General features: G+C 47.5%; 1 protein-coding gene across 1 annotated transcript in view; it reads right to left on the bottom strand.

The window, feature by feature from the left end:
* The window catches only part of ANXA11 (annexin A11), an 84,382-nt gene that overhangs the window by 26,367 nt on the left and 34,291 nt on the right, over positions 1-23,724 (bottom strand). The window contains exons 3-9 of the mRNA XM_060240984.1: positions 22,967-23,079; positions 12,028-12,387; positions 11,308-11,313; positions 10,355-10,442; positions 8,279-8,373; positions 7,064-7,177; positions 4,843-4,933 (exon numbers count right to left, since the gene is read on the bottom strand). Of these exons, the coding sequence (XP_060096967.1) occupies positions 4,843-4,933; positions 7,064-7,177; positions 8,279-8,373; positions 10,355-10,442; positions 11,308-11,313; positions 12,028-12,387; positions 22,967-23,079 (867 nt within the window). The remainder of the gene's footprint in view (positions 1-4,842; positions 4,934-7,063; positions 7,178-8,278; positions 8,374-10,354; positions 10,443-11,307; positions 11,314-12,027; positions 12,388-22,966; positions 23,080-23,724) is intronic.

Genomic DNA, 23,724 nt, shown 5'->3' with positions numbered 1-23,724 from the left:
ATAAGGACTGTGCTGCGACACAGAAGGCGGAGTCGACGGGTGGAAGCTAATCTATCCGGGCTCCCCGTGCTTTGCAAACCACGTTCTATTAAACAATCCTTGTTGGACCCTCCCGTGTATGAGTCATTGTTTAACATACAACATCTGGACAGGCTCTACACGTAACAATTTGGCGGCAGCGGTGGGATACACGTCTTCCTAACGGGGGCCGCCTCAGCGGTTCAGAGGAAGGCCCCTCACGGGCCCCAGGACCATTTGTCCTTTTTGAGGGGTAATCTCCCCCTGACCGCTGTGCAGACCACCCGAGGTTGACAAGAACCGCAGAGGGTCCTCCAACAATTGTGGGGGGGGAGGGGGCGCCAGGACTCAACCAGCGACGGAAAGTTGGTGAGCGGGCGCCAACCAGCGACGGAAAGCTGGTGACCAGCGACGGAAAGCTGGTGAGTATCTTGTTTAAACAAGACACAATGGGTCAAAAGGGATCCAAAAATAGGGAGCGCCGGGGAGACGTCCCCAAAGGACAGGCGCAAGGGACTGGTAAGCCGGCAGTACAGGGGCGCCAGCGGAAAGTGGATTTCCCTGTGGGAACCCCCTTGGACCGCATATTAAAGGCATGGGAACGATTTCAAGATTATGGCCTAACCAAAGAACAACTGGTTAAGACATGTGTTTTAGAATGGCCGGCCATCCAAGATCTTCCGTACGGACATCATTGGCCAAAATATGGTACCATTAATGAGGAAATAATTCTAGGCATGAGGCAATATTGGCTGAAGTTGGAACCACGCCCGGAGGTTCCTTTTAATTTAAATTGTGTTGCTATTTGGACTGATTTTGCGAAAAATCCTTTTTCCACTGCCATTACAATGATGGCAGTTGAAATAGAAGAAGATGAAGCACCCCCTGTGTGGGATCCTAACGACCATGTTACAGGGAGAAGGCGCCCTCTGCTTTTACCAGAGCCTATTGCGCCAGAGCCCGCCAAAAATAACGGCCAACCAACTAATTCTCCCCCACCATATGCTCAGGAGGCAACACCACAGGGAGCCACCTCTAGGGGTCGAGGAGCATATGCTGAAGTGTTCGACCTTTTAAAACGAACAGAAGATTGGGGCCGCCAGGAGGGAGAGGGGAGGACAAGATCTGAGGTGAAAGCAAGCAAGGTTCATGCTCAGTCAGCAGACAGTGTACAAGAACCTGAGAGAAACTTATTAGCCCCCCTCAGGCAAGTTCCAATGGGAGAAGCAGTGGGGTATGTGGAGGTTCCATTAACTAGTACTGAATTACGTGTTATGAGGAATCAGTTGCCTCCTCTATCTGAAAATCCAATAATGTTTAGGACAAAACTGGATGGCTTACTGGGACCGTCCATATACTCCCCAGAAGAAATGATACACATATTAAAACAAGTGGCGGGAAATGAGGAAGCAATCGAAGCACTTTCAACTGCTAGAAAACAATGGGTTAAAGGGGCTGGAGATAGAACAGATGAAGGAGCCCTGGTGGTTCTCCTGATGGCAATCCACCAAACCTAGATATTCAAGCAACTGCTGGACGGACTTTCTGTTCTCAATACAGGGGAATGTTATTGGATGGGTTGGTAAAAATGATTCACCCAGTGGTTAATTTTCATAAGGCTTTTGGAGAGCCCCACGGCTCGGCAGAGTCCCCTTTTCAGTTCCTAGAAAGGTTAAAAAATAATATGACCGCGTTTACAGGACTAAATCCTGAGACAGAAGAAGGGAAGGCAGTCTTAAAGTTTCACTTTGTGGAACAAAGCAACCCAGATATAAAGAAAAAGCTACAGAAGCTAGATGGTTTACTTACAAAGCCCCTGACAGATCTGGTGGTAGAAGCGCAGAAAGTTATAGCCCGGAGAGAGACAGAGAAGGAAGCAAAGACAGTCAATTTAATGGTACAGACAGCAAAAGAGGTACAGAAGCGGGAAGATAGAGAGAGAGGAGGAGGTTGGAATAACAGAAGGAAAGAAATGCGAGGGAGGGGTTCCCGTCCCCCATGGGAGGAGCAGAGGGACTCAAGAGAAGAGAGGGGACCCCTACCCAAGGATGTGTGCAGGTATTGCGGAGAAAGGGGACACTGGGGAAGAGAATGTGTAAATAGAAATGAGGAAGAGTGGGAAGGATATAGGGCGGCATCCATGTATGAAGATGGAGAATAGGGGTGTCATGGGCTCCTATATTCGGGACCCAGCCCCGAAGAGCGCTTGGTAAAACTAAGGCTGGGACCGAAAAGAGAAAAGATGTTATTTCTGTATGATACTGGGGCTACAAGATCAACATTACAAAAGTTACCACTAGGTGCCAGATTGGGGCCACTGAGTGTTATAATGCAAGGGGTCAAAAACAGACCGTTCCAAGCACCCATCACTGAGGAAATTGAAGTAATATATCCAGGGAGAAAAGGGACAGTGAAACATATGTTTGCCCTGCTGGGGAGGGAGGGAATGAATTTGATGGGGAGAGATTTGGCTGACAAGATAGGCATCATGAATATTATAAAGGAGGGCCGATGCATCGTGAGTTTAGCAACACATCAGAAGAAAACCAAAGAGAAATTTCTCCCAAAATATGGGCAGCCCCAGAGAATTCAGGCCGAATGAATGTGACCCCAGTTGAGATTGTATTACAGGATACTCGGCCCATTTACCAAAAACGGTATCCTATGACAAGAGAACAGCAGAGTTATATGCACAAAATCAGACTTTGAAAGAAAGACAATAAAGAAGTGATACCCGATTCAGCTGCAGACAATTTACACTTGATAAAAAATGTGTATGTACGTGAATATGTGCTGGCTTTGTCCTTTCTCCTTAAGTCCAATAGGGAGCAGGGACTCACACATCATACTTGCACTAAGGAAGGGGCAGAACCGGAAAACTGGACCAGCCAGCCGGTAAAAAGAGAACCTTTGAAGCTGCGATGGATGAATGTGGAACTAACTGACTCAAACAACCCGTGTGGCCTGGAGAGTGGATCACAGAAGGGCTGACTCTCTGGAAAGGACCCTTGTGCTGGACAAGCCTCAACTGCACCTTTATTCTCTACTTTGTTTGATTTTATAGCAGGCAGACTCTTGGTAAAAGGCCCAAGCTAGTTACCTAACTTTCATTGGCTAAAGGGTTTGTTTATTGTAGTTTAATCATTTTATGTATGGGGATTTTTGTATGCTGTTGTATGCAATGCTTACTAATATGTATCAGCTTTATTAACTTGAAACCAAAAAACACAAGTAGTTATGGTTTTGCAGCAAACACCACAAGTAGAATATGAGAGCATCATTATAAATACGAACTAGAGAAACAAGTTTAGAAATAAAAAGAGGAGGGACTGAAAGGGGGAGCACTGTTGTTTAACTCTAGTTCTGTAAGCATGTGTGGTTACTATGGAAACTAAGAAAAAGTAGCAGTAACAATGGTTGGAAGGAGAAGAGGGGAGGGGGGAAGATTAGGAGTGTTATACTTTTAAAACCTGCGCGCGTTGGTGCTAGACAAGATTGTGAGGGAATTCACCAATCAGTGAGTTCCACAGGGGGTTTGGCTTAGGTATATAAGGACTGTGCTGCGACACAGAAGGCGGAGTCGACGGGTGGAAGCTAATCTATCCGGGCTCCCCATGCTTTGCAAACCACGTTCTATTAAACAATCCTTGTTGGACCCTCCCGTGTATGAGTCATTGTTTAACATACAACATCTGGACAGGCTCTACACGTAACAGAACCACATCAGTGGCTATCAGATCTGCTGTTATCCCAGCACCAAAAATCAAGTCTAGTGTGTGGGCGGCCTGGTGAGTGGGAACTGATACAATTTGGCTGCGTTCTAGTGTCTCCATGGATGACACTAGGTCCTGCGCCTGCATGGACGCTGCGTCATCAACATTGACATTGAAATCCCCCAGGACTAGAAGCCTGGGGAAGTCCAATGCCCAGGTCAATACCACGTCCAGCAGGACAGGCATGCTGTGTGTGTGTGTGGGGGGGGGTGTTAGGCGGTCGGTACACCACCCAGACAGCCAAACTCTCCTCGGCTACTTATCTCTTTTGTGTGTGTGTGGTGGTGGTGGTGATTGTGCAGCAATTTGGATTTGTCTGCAGACAAATTTTCAAATATTCTATTGCCCAAAATGTGTCCTCCTTGCACCAATTCCCGGATCAAACGGCTTCCTGCTGCTTGACAACCTCCCAGGAACTCTGCTGTGCCATCCCCAGAAAAGCCACAAGCCACTCAAAACAGCGAGATTCAAGTTCAGTTGTACCCCAGAGACCAGCAAGATTTTTTTTGCAGTATGAGCTCTCAAGAGTCAGAACTCTCCTGCAGAGATCTGAAGACTCAGCTTTCCCTTTGAGGGTCCATTCAAGAGTACTGATGCTCAAAAGTACGTTCAAGAGTACTGATGCTTGCACCCTGACAATCTTGTTGGGTCTCTAAGGTGCTACTGGACTCAAATCTAGCTCTTTGTACTGCAGACTAACATGGCTACCCTCTGAAACAATCTTTATAGAAAGTCATTTAAAAATACCTCTTGGTTTTAATTCTAACAGCTTCACCCAGTTCACCAATGTCCTGTAAAAGGTAAAGGTAAAGGTAGTCCCCTGTGCAAGCACCAGTTGTTTCCGACTCTGGGGTGATGTTGATTTCACAACGTTTTCACGGCAGACTTTTTACAGGGTGGTTTGCCATTGCCAGAAGCAAAACACACAACATCTGTTTGCCACCAGTGGCCATAGCCCAGTTATGCTCCCTTTTCTGCTCAATGCCACCCTTTAAAAGCAACAGAACAGGAGCCAGGAGGGATGACAGATACAACACAGCCTCAAACAAACCTGTCTTGTAGGCCCGACTGATTTCCCGAATGTGCTCGTTGCTGCGAGACGCCAGGATCTCTATCAGGCAGGCTTCATCCGTGCCAGCACCCTAAGGGAAAGTCAGGAAACTCATCTAACTGCCAAATTGAAGCACATGTGCCCTCTTTTAAAGCAAAGACTGGCCAATAAACACTTTTTGCAAGAAGCAATTCTTCCATGCTGAGCCTGGCAAGCTAGCACACTTATGCTTATAGCCTGCTGGGTTTTTTATTTACTTCATTTATAGCTTGCCTTTCTCACTGGGATTCAAGACAGATTACACAAAGTGAGTCTATACAAATCAGTAGGATGAAAAAGGATTAGGGTTGTAGAATCCCACAATGAAATAGGATTTGAGTTGTAGAACCAACCAGAAATCTAAAAAAAATGAAGCGAAGCGTAAGTATTAACTTGACACATTAAATGATGGGGGATTACATAGTAGGACCCAGTTTACAGCAAATGATATACGGTAGTATAGACCATAGTCCCTAAGAATTTGTCCAAGTAACTTTGTGAAGGCTTTTTGTACACTGTGACTCTATTGCCACATTAAAAATCCATCTCAAATAATTCAGTTTTGCATAGTTTGTGGAAAGCCAGGGAATTGGGGGCCTTCCTGACCTCTTCAGGTAGCCATTCCACAAGGCAGGTGACGCAACGAAGGCAAGTGCATGAGCAGATGTTGATTCTGCCATTTGCATGCTGGCACCTGTAGAAGGCCCAGCTCAGATGAGCAAAGCTGTCATGATGCAGGGGAAGAGACGGGCTCACAGAAATGGGGTCCAAGGCCATGAAGAGCTTTCTATGTGATAAACTGAGCCTGGTAACTGATGGGCAGCCAGTGAAGTGACTGCAGATTGGGAGTAATATGCATATTCCCTATAGCTTCTGATAACAGCCAAGCTGCAGCGTTCTGCATCAACTGGAGTTTCTGAACTGAAGGGAGACCAATGTGCAGTACATTGCAGCAATCCAGTCTAGTAAGTGACGCTGAGTCATGATTTTACTTAAATGTCATTCCTTGTTGGATCGGTTTCATTTGATTTCATCAGTTGTCTCGTGTCGGATTTTTTAAGAAGATTTTTTGTCAGACAATTTCAGCATATGTAAAGTGGCCTGTACATGTTTTTTTGTTGTTGTTCAGTCACACAGTCTAGTCTGACTCTCTGCAACCCCATGGACCACATCACACCAGGCCCTTTTATCTTCTACTGTCCTCCTAAGTTCGTTCAAATTCATGTTTGTTACATCAATCTCTCTCTCTCTCTCTCGGCTTGGCTTCGCGAACGAAGATTTAAGAAGGGTGCAATAGTCCACGTTTGCTGCAGGCTCGCTGGTGGCTGACAAGACCAATGCGGGACAGGCAGGTCCGGCCACAGTGGCTGCAGGGAAAAGTCTGATTTGGGGTTGGTGCTGTAGCAGTGCGATTCTTCCTCAATCTCCTTTTGTCCTCAAGACCAGCTATGCGTGCGTTCTCAAAGGAAGAGACAGCCTGGTGGATGGTGTGCCTCCATGCTTTGCGATCTGAGGCTAGGTCAGACCACTGGTGATGGTTGATGTGACAGGTGCTAAGGGATTTCTTCAAGGAGTCCTTGTACCTCTTCTTTGGTGCCCCTCTATTTCGATGGCCGGTGGAGAGTTCGCCATACAGGGCAATCTTGGGAAGGCGGTGGTTTTCCATACATCAATAACATCAATAACATGTTTTAATAACTATTAAATAACTGCACAACCTATGCCTGTTTAGCACCAGCTCCTTTGAGACAGGTGGATCTGTGGATACCAGCAGGGACTGGCCAAGGATGCCCTTGGCCAAACTGCAGAATTTGAAAATCTGCAATAGATCTCCCCAGTCTTACAGCTGAGGGCAATCTGTGAGTGTCCCACTTTCCCAAACAAGATCCAAAGAGAGGAAAGAGGGTTTTTTGCAGAATTCTCTGTTCCAAAGTTACATTTACAATTTACATTGGGGTGAAGACAAAAGGCAAGAGTAGGGCAATGAAGAATGAATGTGAATTAATAGAGGTACCTACCATGTGTTTTGGCTCTGCTTCAGTTGGGTATGGGTACCAAATAGTCAAAGAAACAGGTTCCCATAAAAGGTGAGGGCAGATTTGAAGAGAGGCAGAGAGGCAATACCACCCAGGAGAAGCACCTATATTGGCTATCGCAACAGTAGTCTGTCAGTCATACAAACCTTGATTGCATCTTTGATCTCATGAACATCAAACATAACAGGTGTCTTCAGCATTGCCAAGATAGTCTTCTCAAAGTTGCCTGAGAGCTCAGATTTCAGATCCTTGATTAGATCCTATTCAGTTTTTTAAAACAAAACAAGTTTTGTGGATGTTAGCTCAAACCCAGCTACTTTACTTTAGCTCAAACCCAGCTACTCAGCAGATGACAGAGATGGCTTCCCCAGGAGGAAATGGCAGCATGGGAGGGAAGAAATCAATGGCAGAACACACCTTCAGAGCTCCCTCCTGTCCCCAAATTTCTCCTGTTGCCAGGAACTTTGCAACCTGCAGTTCACACAACCTGCATTTCACAACTTTGATTTTAATCGTTCAGCTGTGTTAGTCTTTCAGGGTGTCCCTGACCGTCCGCTTGTCTTTCAATGGAAGTTGTCCACCTCCCACTTTTCAATGTTTGGCATACTGGTGAGGACAAGGGCTGCCAATTTTCAGATGGAGATTTACGGTACAGCCCTAGGCCTCCTGCCTACATTCTTGACTTCCCTCTCTGCTTTTACCTGCACCTGATCTTTTCCCCCCTTCCTGCTTTGCTTCCATCCACCACAAGACCCACAGTGAAGCACCAGCATTGCCCTTCACCTGCTTCATGCGCCCCCACATTAACATCACCCCCCACCTGCTGGAGGCTATGTGTACCCCCCACACACATCCACTCTGTTTGCCAGCCCAGGTGAGTGGTGGTTCAGCTGGCACTGCGCTTGCTCATGCCTTCGCCATCTCCCAGCAGCTGGGTCCATGTGCAGGACAAACACAGCCCCCCAGAGTACCTGCCAGCACCCCACGATGCCACCTGGGTCAGAGCCAGGGCTTTTTTGGTGGAAAAAGCCCTGCAGGAACTCATTTGCATATTAGACCGCACCTCCTACTATCACCATTGTTTCACAAAGGGATTTTTGTAGGAAAAGCCCAGCAGAGACTCATTTGCATATTAGGCCACACCCCAAGTGCCCATCAATGTCTATGGCACTCTACAAAGCAACATAAGCAAGGCTACTTCTGCAGAAGGGTTTTCCCTTTTGTTGATTGTGGGAAGCCTCTTGCAGTAAAGGGGACTGCCCAGAGGATGTTGGCCCCATGTAAACACAGCTCACATGACCCCCACTTCCCCTTATTTTCTCTCGTTTTTATTTTACACACAGAGCTCTTCTGGGACTTGCCTTTCCATAAGCTGTTTTGAAGGAAAGGGTGATCTGCTGCCGCTGTTTATTGGAACGACTTCCAAGACAATCAATGATCGCCTGTTCATCTGTCCCTGCAAAACAGAGAAAGTGCACCAAAGTCTTAGCATGGTCTCTTTCCATTAGTCCAGTTCTTTAGGCTGTGGTCAACAGGAGCTCATCCTAAACTAATCCAGGATTTCAGTTAATCCACAGAAACATTGACACGCGTACACACGTGAAGCTGCCTTATACTGAATCAGTCCATCAAGGTCAGTTTTGTCTACTTCCACTGGCAACTGCTCTCTGTCAAGTCGACGGATTCAAGAATGAGTCAAAGTTGATACTAAGTTCCCATTTATTGATAACCGGTACTCTGGCGCAAGCCTCTAGCTTGCTAAGAATGAAACCAATACATTGATACATGGGTTTTAAGGTACACTTCAACAACATTCCTACAGGGGGTGGGGTTTACAGGGGGAAACATTCACATACGACTACTAGGTACTTCCTCAGCTAGCATGGTTGAAGAATAAATAAGCCAGCTTCTTTGAATTGTTATGCAAGGCCTCCTGCCACCTCAGGCCCTGAGAAGGCGCCGGCTAGTTCCTTTACACCAGTTACAAATCAAAATAAAAGGGGGGAAGGGGAGCAACTAAAGTAGAACATTAGCAGCAGTGGATCCATTATGATTTTAACAGGGCCTATTGCTTAGGCCATGATCTCCCAGTCTTAAGGGTCTCAGGCTGCAGTCTTTCACATCGCCTCCTGCCTGGTCCTTTGAACTGGAGACACCAGGAATTGAATTTGAGACCTTCTGCATGGCAAAAGCAGATGCTCTGCCATCGAATCACAGCCCCTTCCCCCTAAAGCAGTACTTTGTGCATGCACGCACATTGAGCTGCCTTAGACAGGATCAGACCATCGGCCCATCAAGGTCAGTAGTGTCTAGTCAGACTGGCAGTCTTAGACTTTATAACAACCCAAGTCTCTGGGGTCTTAGGCAGAGGTCTTTCACATCACCTGCTGCCTGGTCCTTTTAGCTGGAGATGCCAGGGATTGAACCTGGGATTTTCTGCATGAGAAGCAAAGGCTCTGCCATTGAGCCACAGCCCTCAGCAAGAAAGGTGGGCTATAAGTGAAGTAAATAAAAGCAAATAAAATGGTTGCAGTATTACCTTCATAGTCTTTTCCTTTCCCTTATGGAAGAATAAATATCTTCAGAATAGCCCATGGCTGCTGGGGAGGGATCATGGCTCAGTGGCAGAGCATCTGCTTGGCATGCAGAAGGTCCCAGGTTCAATCCCTGGCATCTCCAGTTAAAAGGACCAGAAAGTAGGTGATGTGAAATACCTCCATCTGAGAGCCTAAAGAGATGCTGCCAGTCTAAGAAGACAAAACTGACTTTGATGGACTTATGGTCTTATTTAGTATAAGGCAGCTTCATGTAAAGACCCCTATGGCAGATTTGTTCAAACATGCATTCCACAGAGTAAGAGTTCCAAAACACACTTGAGATATGCATGTTTCAAATGATGTTCTGTTTCAGCAGGGGGTGGGGGTGGGGGGTTGTACATATTCTCTGTGCTCCTGCTTTGCTACCAGGTATGGAATTAATCCACTTCTATTCCCACCAGAGATGGCTGCTTTTCTGTATTTTGGGAGCCATTTTATTTCCCAGGGTTTTTTGGCCATGTTGAAATTAAGATAAGCATATGATTCATACAGCAAGGCATAGGGAGAAACAACATAAAAGCAGATAAATATTGTAAAAGGGAAAAATGTTTTTAAGAAAGCTTTGAAGAAACCAGACAAAATAGAAGGCAATTGGAAGTCCTTATGACTTTGAAGACTGAATGCCAAAATTAAACATATGCAGCTGCAGTCATAAGTGGCGTAACAAGAACAGAGGATTATCACGTTCTCTTTCAAGTTACTTACTGACCTATGTGCAACTGTTATAAAGTCTAAATTAAGCAATGCATGAACAGAAAGAATGGCGGTGATAGGATGAAAAGGGCATTCCACTGCAGAAGGGGCAGGGGAATACAGGATCCCAATTCAACTTCCACTTACCAAATCCTTTCATGGCTTTCCTTAAGACTTCTGCATCTCTCAGAGGGTCAAATGATGGAGCATCATAAATGGTACCTCGGTTTCCAGTCTACATTGACCCCAAAAAAATAAAGATACCCATTGAATGTTTTCCATACAAACAGCCTTTGGAAAATTATAAAGCTCCAGTTGCTAAGCTATTTGACCTAATCACATCTTAAGAGAAAAAGGAGGATTTAAACAAATGACTGCTTTTAATAAAGCTTTTTCCCAGTGCAATCCTAACCAGTTATACCCTTCTAAATCCACTGAAGTCATTCTGCTTAGAATTGCACTGGTCACTTTAAAAGTTCGATGCAATACAGACAAACAGAATTTATTTCTTGGGACAGGCTATTTTAGCATTTGTTTGTTTATAATATTTCTGTGCCACCTCTTCAAAGTCTTGCTGCTTTTGGTGGCTTACAATTAAAAACTACCTGATAAAAAACCCCCACAAGCTATTAAAAATGATATAAGAAAAAGAAAAATTATCCACAAAGCAGAGCAGATTATTAAAAAGCTGCCAAGATGGGCATTCAATGAAATTAATGAACTGTAGGCTTAGAACACATAAAAGTAAGAACTTCTTCATCCAAAGCCTAACACACTTCTTCACCAAACCTAATACATGGAACTCACTGCCAGAGGAAGTGAGTTACAAGCACAGACAACTTCAAGAGAGGGCTAGATAAACATATGGAGCAGAGGTCCATGAATGGCTATTAACTAAAAGGTATAGAATAGATGGAGACATCTGGGGTAGTTATTTTCTGTATTCTTGGTGCTTCGGGGGCAACAGTGAGAGGGCTTCAGGAGATCTGTTGGACTTGATGGGTCATTGGCTTGATCCAACATTAGAGCCAGTTTGGTGTAGTGATTAAGTGTGTGGACTCTTTTCTGGGAGAACCAGGTTTGATTCCCCACTCCTCCACTTGCACCTGCCAGAATGGCCTTGGGTCACCCATAGCTCTAGCAGAGGTTGTCCTTGAAAAGGCAGGTGCTGTGAGAGTCCTCTCAGCCCCACCCACCTCACAGGGTGTCTGTTGTGGGGGAGGAAGATAAAGGAGATTATAAGCCACTCTGAGACTCTGAGTGGAGGGAGGGATATAAATCCAATATCATCCATCATCATCATCCTCTTCTCCTCCTCCCCCTCCTCCTATGCTTTTATGAACCCCTAATTAAAAGCCTGGGTAAAAAGCTGTGTTTGGCCTGGTGCCTAAAAGAAAGTAAAGCAGGCATCAGGCAAGCCTAAAGTGAGAGGGCTTCCAAAACTGAGGAACCACCACAGAAAAAAACCCTGTCTCTAGTTGCCACCAGCCTCATCTCTGAAGGGAAAGCATAGAGAGCAGGGCTTATGAGGTAGATCTTAACTGGTGGGCTGGATAGTAATGGGAAGAGATGACCCTATCCTTGAGCCATTTAGGGCCTTAAAGGTAAGAACCAGCACACTGAATTCTACTTTCTTCTGCAAAGTCTTTAAATTCATGCTTTGTTGCTTTCTCACAACCACACCAAACTCCTTCTAATCTAGCCAAACCCAGAAAACATCACTAAATCCAAGGTTTTGCCTTATTTCTGCTTTTCAACAAAAGGGGAGGAGGGAAAAATCAAAAACAAAACACAGACATTTAAAGCAAAGATTCTCTTACAGGAGCAACCGTTGGCATCGTAGGTCCCGGATAAGATGGCATCGAAGGGTTAACTGCTGGGCCAGGAGGATAGCTTGGCATCGGCTGTTGTCCTGGAGGTGGCATGGGCTGTTGACCAGGGTATGTCATTGGCTGTGGTTGCTGCCCCGCTGGTGGCATTGGATACCCTGGATAAGATGGCATCCCTGAAGGAGGGTTTGCTCCTGGAGCTGGCGGGTACATTCCATAAGGGGGTTGCTGTCCCTGTGGAGCTTGTCCGAAGCCACCCGGAGGGACAGGGGGATAGCCACCACCAGAAGCGGGAGGGTACACGCCCTGTGGCATGTTCACACTACCAAAAGTGCCCGACATATTGGAAGCCTGCAATGATGTAAGCAATCACATAGTATTGATATACTGCCTTAGAGTATGCAGATAATTTTTATTTATTTATTTAATTTATATCCCGCCCTCCCTGCAAAAGGCAGGCTCAGGGCGGCTCACAAACCAAAGGTCAACATCAGTGCTCCCTCTAAGCTGAGTTAATGTGAGCTAGCTCACAGATTTTTAGCCTCTAGCTCACACATTTTTGTCTTAGCTCAGGAAGGATGACCCCAGAGCACACTAAATTATGCAGTAGCTCACAACTTTAATGCCAGTAACCCACAACTTTAATTCCAGTAGGTCACAAAGTAGAATTTTTGCTCACAAGACTGCAGCTTAGAGGGAACATTGGTCAACACAAGCACATTAGTGTGACCGATAAAATAAACAACAATAAAAGCATAAAAACATTAAAACAAAGCAATTGGTTAAAACATTTTGCATGTGCTACTATAATACTTTCAGGCAGCAATTGAATTCTGGTGTTTAGCTGTACTCATCAATTTCTCATCAATTGTACTCACAGCCAGGTAGAGTGCAGGGGTCCCCAGTGTAGAATGTAGATTCAGATTTGTACAAGAATTTGTACTAGAATGGGGGACTGGGGAGTGGGCTCCCTCTTGGGTATCCTGCCCCCCCAGGGAAAGTGTATGCGCAATACATAGCCTCTCCTTTCCCGGTGTAGTGAACGCCGCATGGTCACTGTCCGGCTATGCCTGGCAGACGGTCACTGCAATGGCCTCTCCTGCATTACCGCATCCCGCTGGTCCCCCCCGTTTCTCACAGAGTTTGCCACGTCATGGTGCGACCGAATGTCCGGCGGTATAACCGGATGGGCAGGCTGGGCTCACCAACCTCGTCAGCCAAGAGAAGGAAAACTCTAACATCAAACCCGGGCAGATAGAGCTCGTTAATGTAACACCTACCACCTGGAGGACTCGCTGCCGGCGTCCCGGCTTACTGGGCCATGGCAGATGACCCCAAGGTGAAAGGGTGGAGCCAGTACCGCGCACACTGCGCTTCACCTAAAAATTCCTCTGCGCAGGCCTGAAGGGCATATCCACATCCACAACCCACAACACACCAAGTCCTGCAGCGATGGGCAAGGGGCGAAATGGCAGGTGGAAGATGCCACTGGAAGCCGCAGTCCCGATCCTGCATGTAGGCGGTTCAGGGTATTGGTCGCCTGATGCTGATCCGGAGACAAAAGCATTTTTCGGCAGCACTCTGAACGACCAAGCAGCCTTATCTAGGGTCAGCACTGCTTGCTCCGCATGGAGAGGGACCTAGAAAAAGTGGCCTAAACAAAGCTCGTCTCCCCCCCCCCCAGTTGGCTGGCCCCGGTCAGCAGGCATCCTTACTTGCGGTCAAAAAATAACAACAAAGAAAAGGCATGCACCTGCCTCACAAAGTGTGCAAAGACTAAAGCTTGCGTGTTGGAACATCAGAACCATGCTTGACACAGTAGACAGTGGTCGCCCTGAACGACGCTCTGCTCTAGTTGCCCACGAACTTCTCAGGTTGAATATTGACATAGCAGCTCTCAGTGAGGTCCGTTTCCCTGAGGAAGGTAGTCTTCGAGAACACGATGCTGGCTATACCCTCTACTGGTCGGGTAAGTTAAAGGCTAAGACCCGCCTTTCTGGCGTTGGCTTCATGGTCAGGAACTCCATTGCCTCCAAACTCGAAAACCTGCCAACAGGTCACTCAGATTGCATCATGCCCATGCGCCTCCCACTTCAAAACAAGCAGCATGCAACACTCTTCAGTGTGTATGCCCCAACCCTTCAAGCAGATCCTGCAGAAAAGAACAAGTTCTATGCTGATCTACGCAACCTCGTACGGAAGACCCCTACAGAGGACAAGGTGATCATCCTTGGCGACTTCAATGCCAGAGTAGGTAAAGACTCGGAAGCCTGGAAAGGAGTACTTGGCAAACACGGCATTGGAAACTGCAATGATAACGGGCGCCTCCTGCTAGAATTCTGCACGGAGCACCAGCTCACCATCACCAACACTATCTTTCAGCAGAAGAACAGCCTGAAGACAACCTGGATGCACCCACGGTCCAAGCACTGGCACCTTATCGACTACATTCTGGTGCGCCAGAGAGACCTTCGAGATGTCTTACACACCCGAGTAATGCCCAGTGCGGAATGTCATACGGATCATCGTCTTGTACGCTGCAATCTTCACTTTAAATCTACACCCAGGAGAGGAGGTATCCCTCGGAGGAAGCTTCAGGTTGGCAGCCTTCAGTCAGCCGAAGTTAAAGCTGCCTTCCAGGCAAAACTCCAGTCAAGAATTGAGGACCCCAGTTGCCCCACAGACCCTTCTCCAGAAGCACTCTGGGAACACCTAAAAACTACCATCCTGTTGATCTCTGAAGAAGTCCTCGGGTTCTCCACAAGGAAGAACAAGGACTAGTTTGATGAGAACAATCAAGAAATCCAAGAATTACTAGCGAAAAAGAGATCTGCCTACCAAGCACATCTTGCTCAGCCTTCCTGTCCCGGGAAAAAAGCAATCTTTCGCGCTGCATGTAGCAACCTCCAGAGCAAGCTTCGAGACATTCAGAACGAGTGGTGGACCAAGCTTGCAGAGAGAATCCAGCTGTGTGCAGACACTGGTGATTTAAGAGGGTTCTACGAAGCCCTGAAGGCAGTATATGGCCCATCATATCAGGCTCAGAGTCCCTTGAGTAGTGCAGACGGCCAAGTGCTCCTCACAGACAAGGCATCCAGTACTACATAGCATACTTCACAAAGTACTTGTCACCTGCTGGGAACAAGGCAAACTACCACAGGACTTTCGCGATGCAATCATCATCACTCTACACAAGAACAAAGGGGAAAAGTCAGACTGCTCCAACTACCGGGGGATAACCCTGCTCTCCATCGCAGGCAAAAACCTTGCCAGAGTACTCCTGAACAGACTGGTGCCCACCACTGCAGAAGAACTCCTCCCAGAGAGCCAGTGCGGCTTCAGAGCTAACAGGAGCACCACCGACATGGTATTTGTTCTCAGGCAGCTCCAAGAGAAATGCAGGGAACAGAACAAGGGTCTATATGTGACTTTTGTCGACCTTACCAAAGCTTTCGATACCGTTAGCAGGAAAGGCCTGTGGCAAATCTTGGAACGTTTAGGATGTCCCCCAAGGTTCCTCAGCATGATCATCCAGCTACATGAAGACCAGCGAGGCCAAGTCAGACACTGCAACGACCTCTCGGAGCCCTTCCCAATAGGCACAGGTGTAAAGCAAGGCTGCGTTCTCGCGCCAACTCTCTTTACGATCTTCTTTAGCATGATGCTTCGAAGAGCCGCAGTAGATTTAGATGATGACGATGGTGTCTACATCCGCTATCGCACCGATGGCAGCCTGTTCAACCTGAGGCGACTAAAGGTTCACTCCAAGACAATGGAAAAACTTATCCGAGAGCTACTGTTTGCTGATGATGCTGCACTCGTCTCCCACTTGGTGTCAGCTCTGCAGCATATGACGTCCTGCTTTGCAGAGGCTGCCAAGCTATTCGGCCTAGAAGTTAGTCTGAAGAAGACAGAAGTTCTCCACCAGCCTGCACCTCAGGAAGATTATCACCCTCCCTGCATCACTGTGGGTGAATCAGTTCTGAAGACAGTCCAGCAGTTCAGCTACCTGGGGTGCATCATCTCCTCAGATGCCAAGATCGACAAGGAGATTGACAACAGGCTGGCAAAGGCAAACCGTGCATTTGGCCGACTGCACAAGAGTGTGGAGCAACAAGCATCTGAAAAAAGGCACAAAGATCAATGTTTACAAAGCGGTTGTGATGACAACCCTCATCTACGGCTCCAAATCTTGGGTTTTATACCTTCATCACCGGCGACTCCTTGAGCGCTTTCATCAGCGCTGCCTTCGCACCATCCTCAACATCCACTGGAGTGACTTTGTGACCAACACTGAAGTCCTCAAGAGGGCGGAGGTTACAAGCATCGAGGCACTGCTGTTGAAGACGCAGCTGCACTGGGCAGGGCATATTTCTAGGATGGAAAACCACCGCCTTTCCAAGATTGCTCTGTATGGCGAACTTTCCACCGGCCATCGAAATAGAGGGGCACCAAAGAAGAGGTACAAGGACTCCTTGAAGAAATCCCTTGGCACCTGTCACATCAACCATCACCAGTGGTCTGACCTAGCCTCAGATCGCAAAGCATGGAGTCACACCATCCACCAGGCTGTCTCTTCCTTTGAGAACGCACGCATAGCTGGTCTTGAGGACAAAAGGAGATTGAGGAAGAATCGCACTGCTACAGCACCAACCCCAAATCAGACTTTTCCCTGCAGCCACTGTGGCCGGATCTGCCTGTCCCGCATTGGTCTTGTCAGCCACCAGCGAGCCTGCAGCAGACGTAGACTACTGCACCCTTCTTAAATCTTCGTTCGCGAAGTCAAGCCGAGAGAGAGAGAGAGAGAGAATATGCAGAGTGCCAGATAGATCTGTACTAATTCTAATCAATATGTATGAAGTTGCACTTCTCTATGGAACATAGGCCCATAGTGGTCTTAGCATTAAGCCTTTGCGAACAAAGAAAGATAAATTCTTACTAAGCACATTACATAGTACAAAGCTGAAGCTCATCATATTTCATCATGTTTTGTAAACATTATTTGAAAAGAATTCTTTTCTTCCTACCTCTGGAGACCCCCCAGCCTGAAAGAATCATCACGCCCCCGAACAGTGGAGATTTTACTTATTGACACATTTTCTGGAACTGAGCCAAAAATCTAAAAGAACCTGCACAATACCCCTTGGCTCTCTGCACATTCTCGGATAAACACAGATTTTACCATAACCACAGAGTTTCGTCCACATGCTAGATGCCAGGCAGGTAGGAATTGAGGATACAGATAAAACAGCTTCAAAGGAATTACTTCATCCTGGGTAATCCCCTATAGAGATGAGGCTTCACTTGACCAATGAAATACCACAAAAGGCTAGAAGCAAGAACTTTGTGACCAATCAACTAGACCTGCTTTGTTATCAAAAATGTACAAATATGTTATGTTTTGTAAAGACCAAACACACAAACAGAAAGATACAAGAGAGAGAACCAGGGGCTGGCGGGGGGGGGGGGCAGAAATCATCTCCACAGTCATCCACTTTAACCTTTTGCATTACTGGAAAACGTAGCAAGTGTTCTCTTCCTGCGGAAGAGCATCCATCCAATTAAAAGTGGTGCAAAGGGTTAAAAAAGGAACAAGCGTACATATTGTACATATTGTTGAGAATGTCTCCACCTGTTGTGTCCACATATTTGCTGTCATAAGTCTCTTAATTATTGCAACATCCACTGTAACAAAAGTTGTTTCCCAGTTCCAGAAACAAATCACAAATTGCAAAGAGAGCCTCTAAAAACAGCTTTTAAGATTTTGCTTACTTCTAACTGCAAAGATGGAGGAAATATTCAGGAGCCAAATCCTACCAATACCTTTATCTTCATTTTTGGGTGAATCTAGCATGGGCTCCAACTAGCTCTCCAGAATAACTGTCACAGAATCAGCCTTCGACATTTATCACGTGGTGGAAAGTGCTGACAAGTAGCAGCCAACTTACAGCCACAGGATTTTCAAGGAAAGTGAAAAGCAGTGGTAAGAACATAAGAGAAGCCATGTTGGATCAGGCCAGTGGCCCATCCAGTCCAACATTCTGTGTCACACAGTGGCCAAAAATAAACAAACCCAAGTGCCATCAGAAGGTTGACAAGTGGGGCTAGAAGCCCTTCCACTTTGCCCGCTCCCCCAAGCACCAAGAATACAGAGCATCACTGCCCCAGACAGTTCCAGTAATATACTGTGGCTAATAGCCACTGATGGACCTCTGCTCCATATTTTTATCCAATCCCCTCTTGAAGCTGTCTGTGCTTGTCGCCGCCACCACCTCCTGTGGCAGTGAATTCCACATGTTAATCACCCTTTGGGTGAAGTACTTCCTTTTATCCGTTCTAACCCGACTGCTCAGCAATTTCATTGAATGCCCACGAGTTCTTGTATCGTGAGAAACTGAGAAAAGTATGCCGCTGACTTTCAGGCGCACTGTGCTAAGGCGAGAGGCTGGAGTGAACGTATGAAGTATGAGGCTTTCCAGAACGGCCTCAACGCGAGCATCCTTGACCGCTGCTACTCCCAGGGATGGCCAGAAACGTTGGTGGGTTGGATCCAACTGGCCGGAGAAGTGGAGACCAATCTGCAGCACGTCGTACTCCGCCGCCAGCAGCAGCTAACGGGGAAAGGGGGGGAGAACCCCGAAAACCCCAGCGAAACCAGAGGTGAAGAAAGCAGCGACCCCGGCGGCCAGCTCCACACCCGCCGCCAGGAGGAGGTGTTTCCGGTGCGGAGACCCAGGGCACCTGGCCGCCAACTGCCCTGAGAAGTTGCGGGCCCCCCAGCAGACATCAAAACCAACGACCGGGGGCCCGAAAAAGCCCGGGAGAAAACAGAAAGAGCCCAGTCAGGGCAACGTCGCCACGTCCATGGCGATTGACGAGGATATTATAATGGTCGAGGACTCGGGCGAGGAGTCTTGGGATCCCGACTCGGCGGGAAACGACAGCAAACTGCACTGAAGGGTGCCGAGTGGCAGGTCGTGGAGCTGACTGCACCACTAAGGGTGAGAATAACGGGAGAATTGCTGTTCATGCCGGTGACGCTACTGAACCCCAAGTTAAAAAGGTTCATGCACACCCGAGCTTTAATCGACTCGGGCTGCACCCAGGAAATTATTACCCCTCGGCTAGTAGAGGCCCTAGGACTAGCGAAAGTCCCCCTCCCGCACCCCATCCAATTCGAACAGATGGATGAAACGGCCATGCGAGGGAAGCCGTGCACCGGTCGGGACCCTGGGCCATTGGGGGGTAGAGATTTTTGTAGTGGCCCCCTCTTCGTCCTTCGACATGGTGGTCGGGGTAGGTTGGCTGGCTCGGCACCAACCGGACATACAGTGGGAGGCCCGGACAATAGACTTCACCGATTGCCGGTGCACTCACCACCACTGGCGGGAGGAATGGGGCCCCAACCCACCACCGCAGAATGAAAAGATCTGCGTGACTGTGGAAGAGATCAGATCGATCCCCAAAGAGTACCGGGACTTGAGGTGGGTGTTCAGTGAGGAGGTGGCCAACAAGCTGCCGCCCCACAGGGACACGGACTGTGCCATCGAACTGATCCCAGTGCAGGAACTTCCCCGCGCGAAACTATACTCGATGGGGTGGGCGGAGAAAGACGAACTGAGAAAGTTCATAGACAAGAACTTAAAACGGGGTTTCATCAGGCCCGCCACAGCACCCCATGCCGCCCCAGTCCTCTTCAGGAAGAAGGATGGGAGCTTGAGACTGCACAGATTTTCGTGGGATTAATGGGATTTCCAACGTGTACCCCATCCCACTAATCAAGGACTTACTGAGCACGGTGTCGGAGGGGAAGGTGTTCACAAAGCTTGACCTCCGAGAGGCATACTTTTGAGTCAGAATAAAGGAGAGGGATGAATGGAAAACTGCCTTCAATACCCCCATGGGACAGTTTGAATATTTAGTGATGCCCTTCGGGCTACAAGGGGCGCCGGGGGTGTTCATGAATTTCATAAACGAGGTGTTGAGAGAATATCTGTACAAAGGGGTGGTGGTGTACCTGGATGACATTATTATTTATTCCAAGGACTTAGAGTCCCATGTGCCACTGGTTCAAAAAGTCCTGACCACCCTTTATCAGCACAAGCTGTACGCCAAGCTGTCGAAATGCGAGTTCCACCAGACGGAACTAGACTACCTAGGATTCTGAGTATCGGGGGAGGGCTTAGCGATGGACCCGGCCAAAATCCAGGCGGTGCTAGACTGGGAAGCCCCAAAAACCCGACGGCAGCTACAATCTTTCCTCGGGTTCGCAAATTTCTACAGGGGGTTCCTAAAAGGGTTCGCCCAAATAATGCTACCCCTCACCGACCTGTTGAAAACAAAAGGGAAGGGGTTAGACGCGAAAAGACCCGGGGCGCGTCTCTCTTGGACCCCGCAATGCCAGGCAGCGTTTGAAAAGTTGAAAAGGCTGTTCACAAGTGAGCCCGTGCTGGCCCACCCCAATGAGCTAAAGCCCTTCATGGTGCAATGCGACGCCTCCGATGTAGCCGTCGGGGCAATATTGATGCAGAAGGACGAGGAGGGGAGACTCAGGCCCTGTGCGTATGTGTCCCGCAAATTCTCAAACGAGCAGAGGAACTGGTCGGTGTGGGACAAAGAAGCCTTTGCGGTGACATACGCTTTAAAAACGCGGCGCTCTTGGCTGGAGGGGGCCCGAGTGCCCTTCGAGATCTGGACAGATCACAAAAACCTTGAAGCCCTAACCGGGCGGCGGAAACTGACGGCTAAGCAGATCCATTGGGCGGGGTTTTTTGCTAAATTTGACTTTGTGCTCAAGCACATCCCGGGTTCGAAGAACTTCTTAGCCAACACCCTCTCGCGCCTTCCCCAGCACGAAAGCCAGCGAGAGGAGATCGTAGACTCCCTCATTCCCCCCTCCTCAATAGTTGGGGGGAGGGTAACAACCCGATCTGGGAAGCAAACCGGGCCAGCAGAACCTTGGGGGGGGTAGCAAACTTAAAGAGGAGACCGAAAAGGAAGGGGGGGAGAGGCCAGAGGGGGTGGAGAAAGGAGAAGGGGGGTTCTGGTACTATGATGGGAAATTCTACGTCCCCAAAAGCCTCCGGCAGGAGATATTACAACACTGCCACTGTAGCAAGTTAGCGGGGCATTTTGGTTATGTGAAGACCCTACATTTGGTGAACAGACAGTTCTGGTGGCCCCAAATGAAAAAAGATATCTCCGAATTTGTGGGCTCGTGCCCCATTTGCATTATGGCCAAGAAGCAAGGGGGAAAGCCTCCAGGTTTACTCCAACCTTTGCCCACTGCTTCTAGACAGTGGGCGGTTGTATCAATGGACTTTATTGTAGAACTCCCCCCTTCGCAAGGGAAAATGGTGATATTGGTGGTGGTAGACGCTTTCTCCAAGCAGGCGCACTTTATACCATGCAAGCAGCTCCCCACCGCCAAAAAACTAGCATACCAATTCTTCCACTACGTGGTCAGACTCCACTCATTCCCAGAAAAGGTCATTAGCGACCGCGGCCCGCAGTTCATTGCCAACTTCTAGCGGGAGTTTTGCAAAATGGCGGGAATAGAACAAGGGTTGAGCTCAGCCTACCACCCTCAGACGGACGGACAGATGGAGCGGGTGAACGGGCTTCTCGAGCAGTACCTTGGGTGCTACATTAATTACCAGCAATCAAACTGGGTCGAACTGCTGCCGTTTGCAGAGTATGGTTACAACAATAGTCTGCACAGCTCCACAAAGGCGTCCCCGTTTCAAATCGTGAATGGCTACGAAGGCAAGCCTTTCCCCCCTCTGCCAGACGCAGGTGGAACAATGCCACCTAGCTCCTGCCAGCAGTGGTGGGAGGGAGTAAGGAAAGGCTGGGATGTAATTCAGGAAAATTTGGAGGCAGCAAAAAGGGACTATAAGAACTACTTTGATAAGAAACACTCCCCGCAGTGGGAGTTTAAGGAGGGGGAGAGTGTGTTCTTGTCGACCAAAAACCTTCCCCTACCACAGTCTTGTAGGAAACTGGCGTACAAATTCCTGGGGCCATTTAAAATAAAAAGAGTGATCAACAAGGTGACAGTAGAACTGGAGTTACCCAAGATGTTTAGTAAGATCCACCCTGTTTTTCATTGCAGTCTTCTCCGCAAGGATTCTGGAGCCACATCTTGGCACCCCCGCCCTCCAGAGCTACCTCCTATTCAAGTGAAGGGCCAGAGCCACCATGAGGTGCAAGAAATTCTGGACTCCAGGGTCCAAAAGTGGGTCTTGTACTATCTAGTCCGCTGGAAGTACTTGCATAATAGTTGCGATGAGTGGGTCAAGTCGACCGACCTACGGGCCCCCCAATTACTGAAGAAGTTTTACCTACTGCACCCAGACAAACCCCAAGCAAGAGCTTAGGGGGGGCAGTATGTCAGACATTGTAACTTGCTTCTAATTATACTATTGCTTCTAATTATACTTCTAATACTTGCTTGACATGACTAACCCCATTTTGTATGCTGTTATATTTTCTACCTTGCTACTAACCCTGAGAATAAAGATCTGCATTTCAAACAGGCAGGACAGTTGCTAACCGCAAGGGAGGAATTTCTCACTTGGTACTGGTAAACATCTGGGGCCTTTGAAGATGGCATGCCCCAAGGTGACCAGCGGGGTTCCTTCCCTGAGAAAGAGATAAGGGAGTATGGGAACCGTCAACTGTCTCTTAGAGTGTGAGAATGGTTTTATTGTTTTGCTTTCATGTACTATACAAAAACAGCAGGCTTGGCCTTGGAATGTATCAAACTCAATCTGCTTCTACACCAGACCTCTTGTTCTCAAATAAATTGATTAATTTTGAAACAAAATGATTTGTTCTTATTTGAAGTTCCAACGTCTGACAGGGGGTGGAGCAGGAAAAAATGAATCGAGCATTTAATTTTTTTTTATAATTACTAAAAAGTACTCACCATGCTTGCCATATAATCTGGATTAAACTGATTAGCATAATTTCCAACATTTTCCAGACCAATTGGAGGAGGATTTGTGGGAGGATAGCTGGGGGCACCCCAAGGATTAGCACCTGAAATGTTAAAGAAAGTTACTACAAACAGAACAGATGGATTTCTGAGTGTTACTACACACATTCCATTTCAGGATTTTTTAAAATTAAAAAACAGTAAAAACGCTGTTTTGCCAACCTCTACTCTCACTTAATTCACTCCTAACTCAGCAGCATGCTCTGAATAAACATCTATATATCTTGGACTATGAGCACTACAAAGAGAGCCCTTAGGCTATAACTCGTCTTTTTAACTGGGATTGTCTTGTCCAAAGGTACCCTATTTAGATTTTTAAGATGTTCCTCAATATAGGAGAGCAATGATGCTTGCAAGATTAAACTCTGTTCCTTGCCAAGTGCTGTATATGTGCTTAGAATTGTATCTATAAACTGGAGTTCTTGGCTGGCTCACAGGGGCCTGAAGGACAGAGCTTGGGGGACTCGGGAACAATAGGCAGCAGGATCCAAATCCTGCTGCCCTGCTCCAATCAAGAACTGGTTTGAATGGCAGTGCGGGAACTTTGGGTGTGTCTATATAGGGGGCCCTGCGGCCCTAGTTTTCAGACTTCATAGGCAGCGCTATATTCAATAAAAGAGCTATGTTCAGTACCACCTCGCCTCATTAATGTATAGAACCCACTATATTATACCAAGAAATGCAAGGCT

The sequence above is a fragment of the Heteronotia binoei genome, chromosome 6 (genome assembly GCF_032191835.1).
Source record: "Heteronotia binoei isolate CCM8104 ecotype False Entrance Well chromosome 6, APGP_CSIRO_Hbin_v1, whole genome shotgun sequence".
Taxonomy (NCBI): Eukaryota; Metazoa; Chordata; class Lepidosauria; order Squamata; family Gekkonidae; genus Heteronotia; species Heteronotia binoei.
The sequence above is the reverse complement of the archived record's forward strand: the minus strand, read 5'-3'. Positions and strand labels throughout refer to the sequence as shown.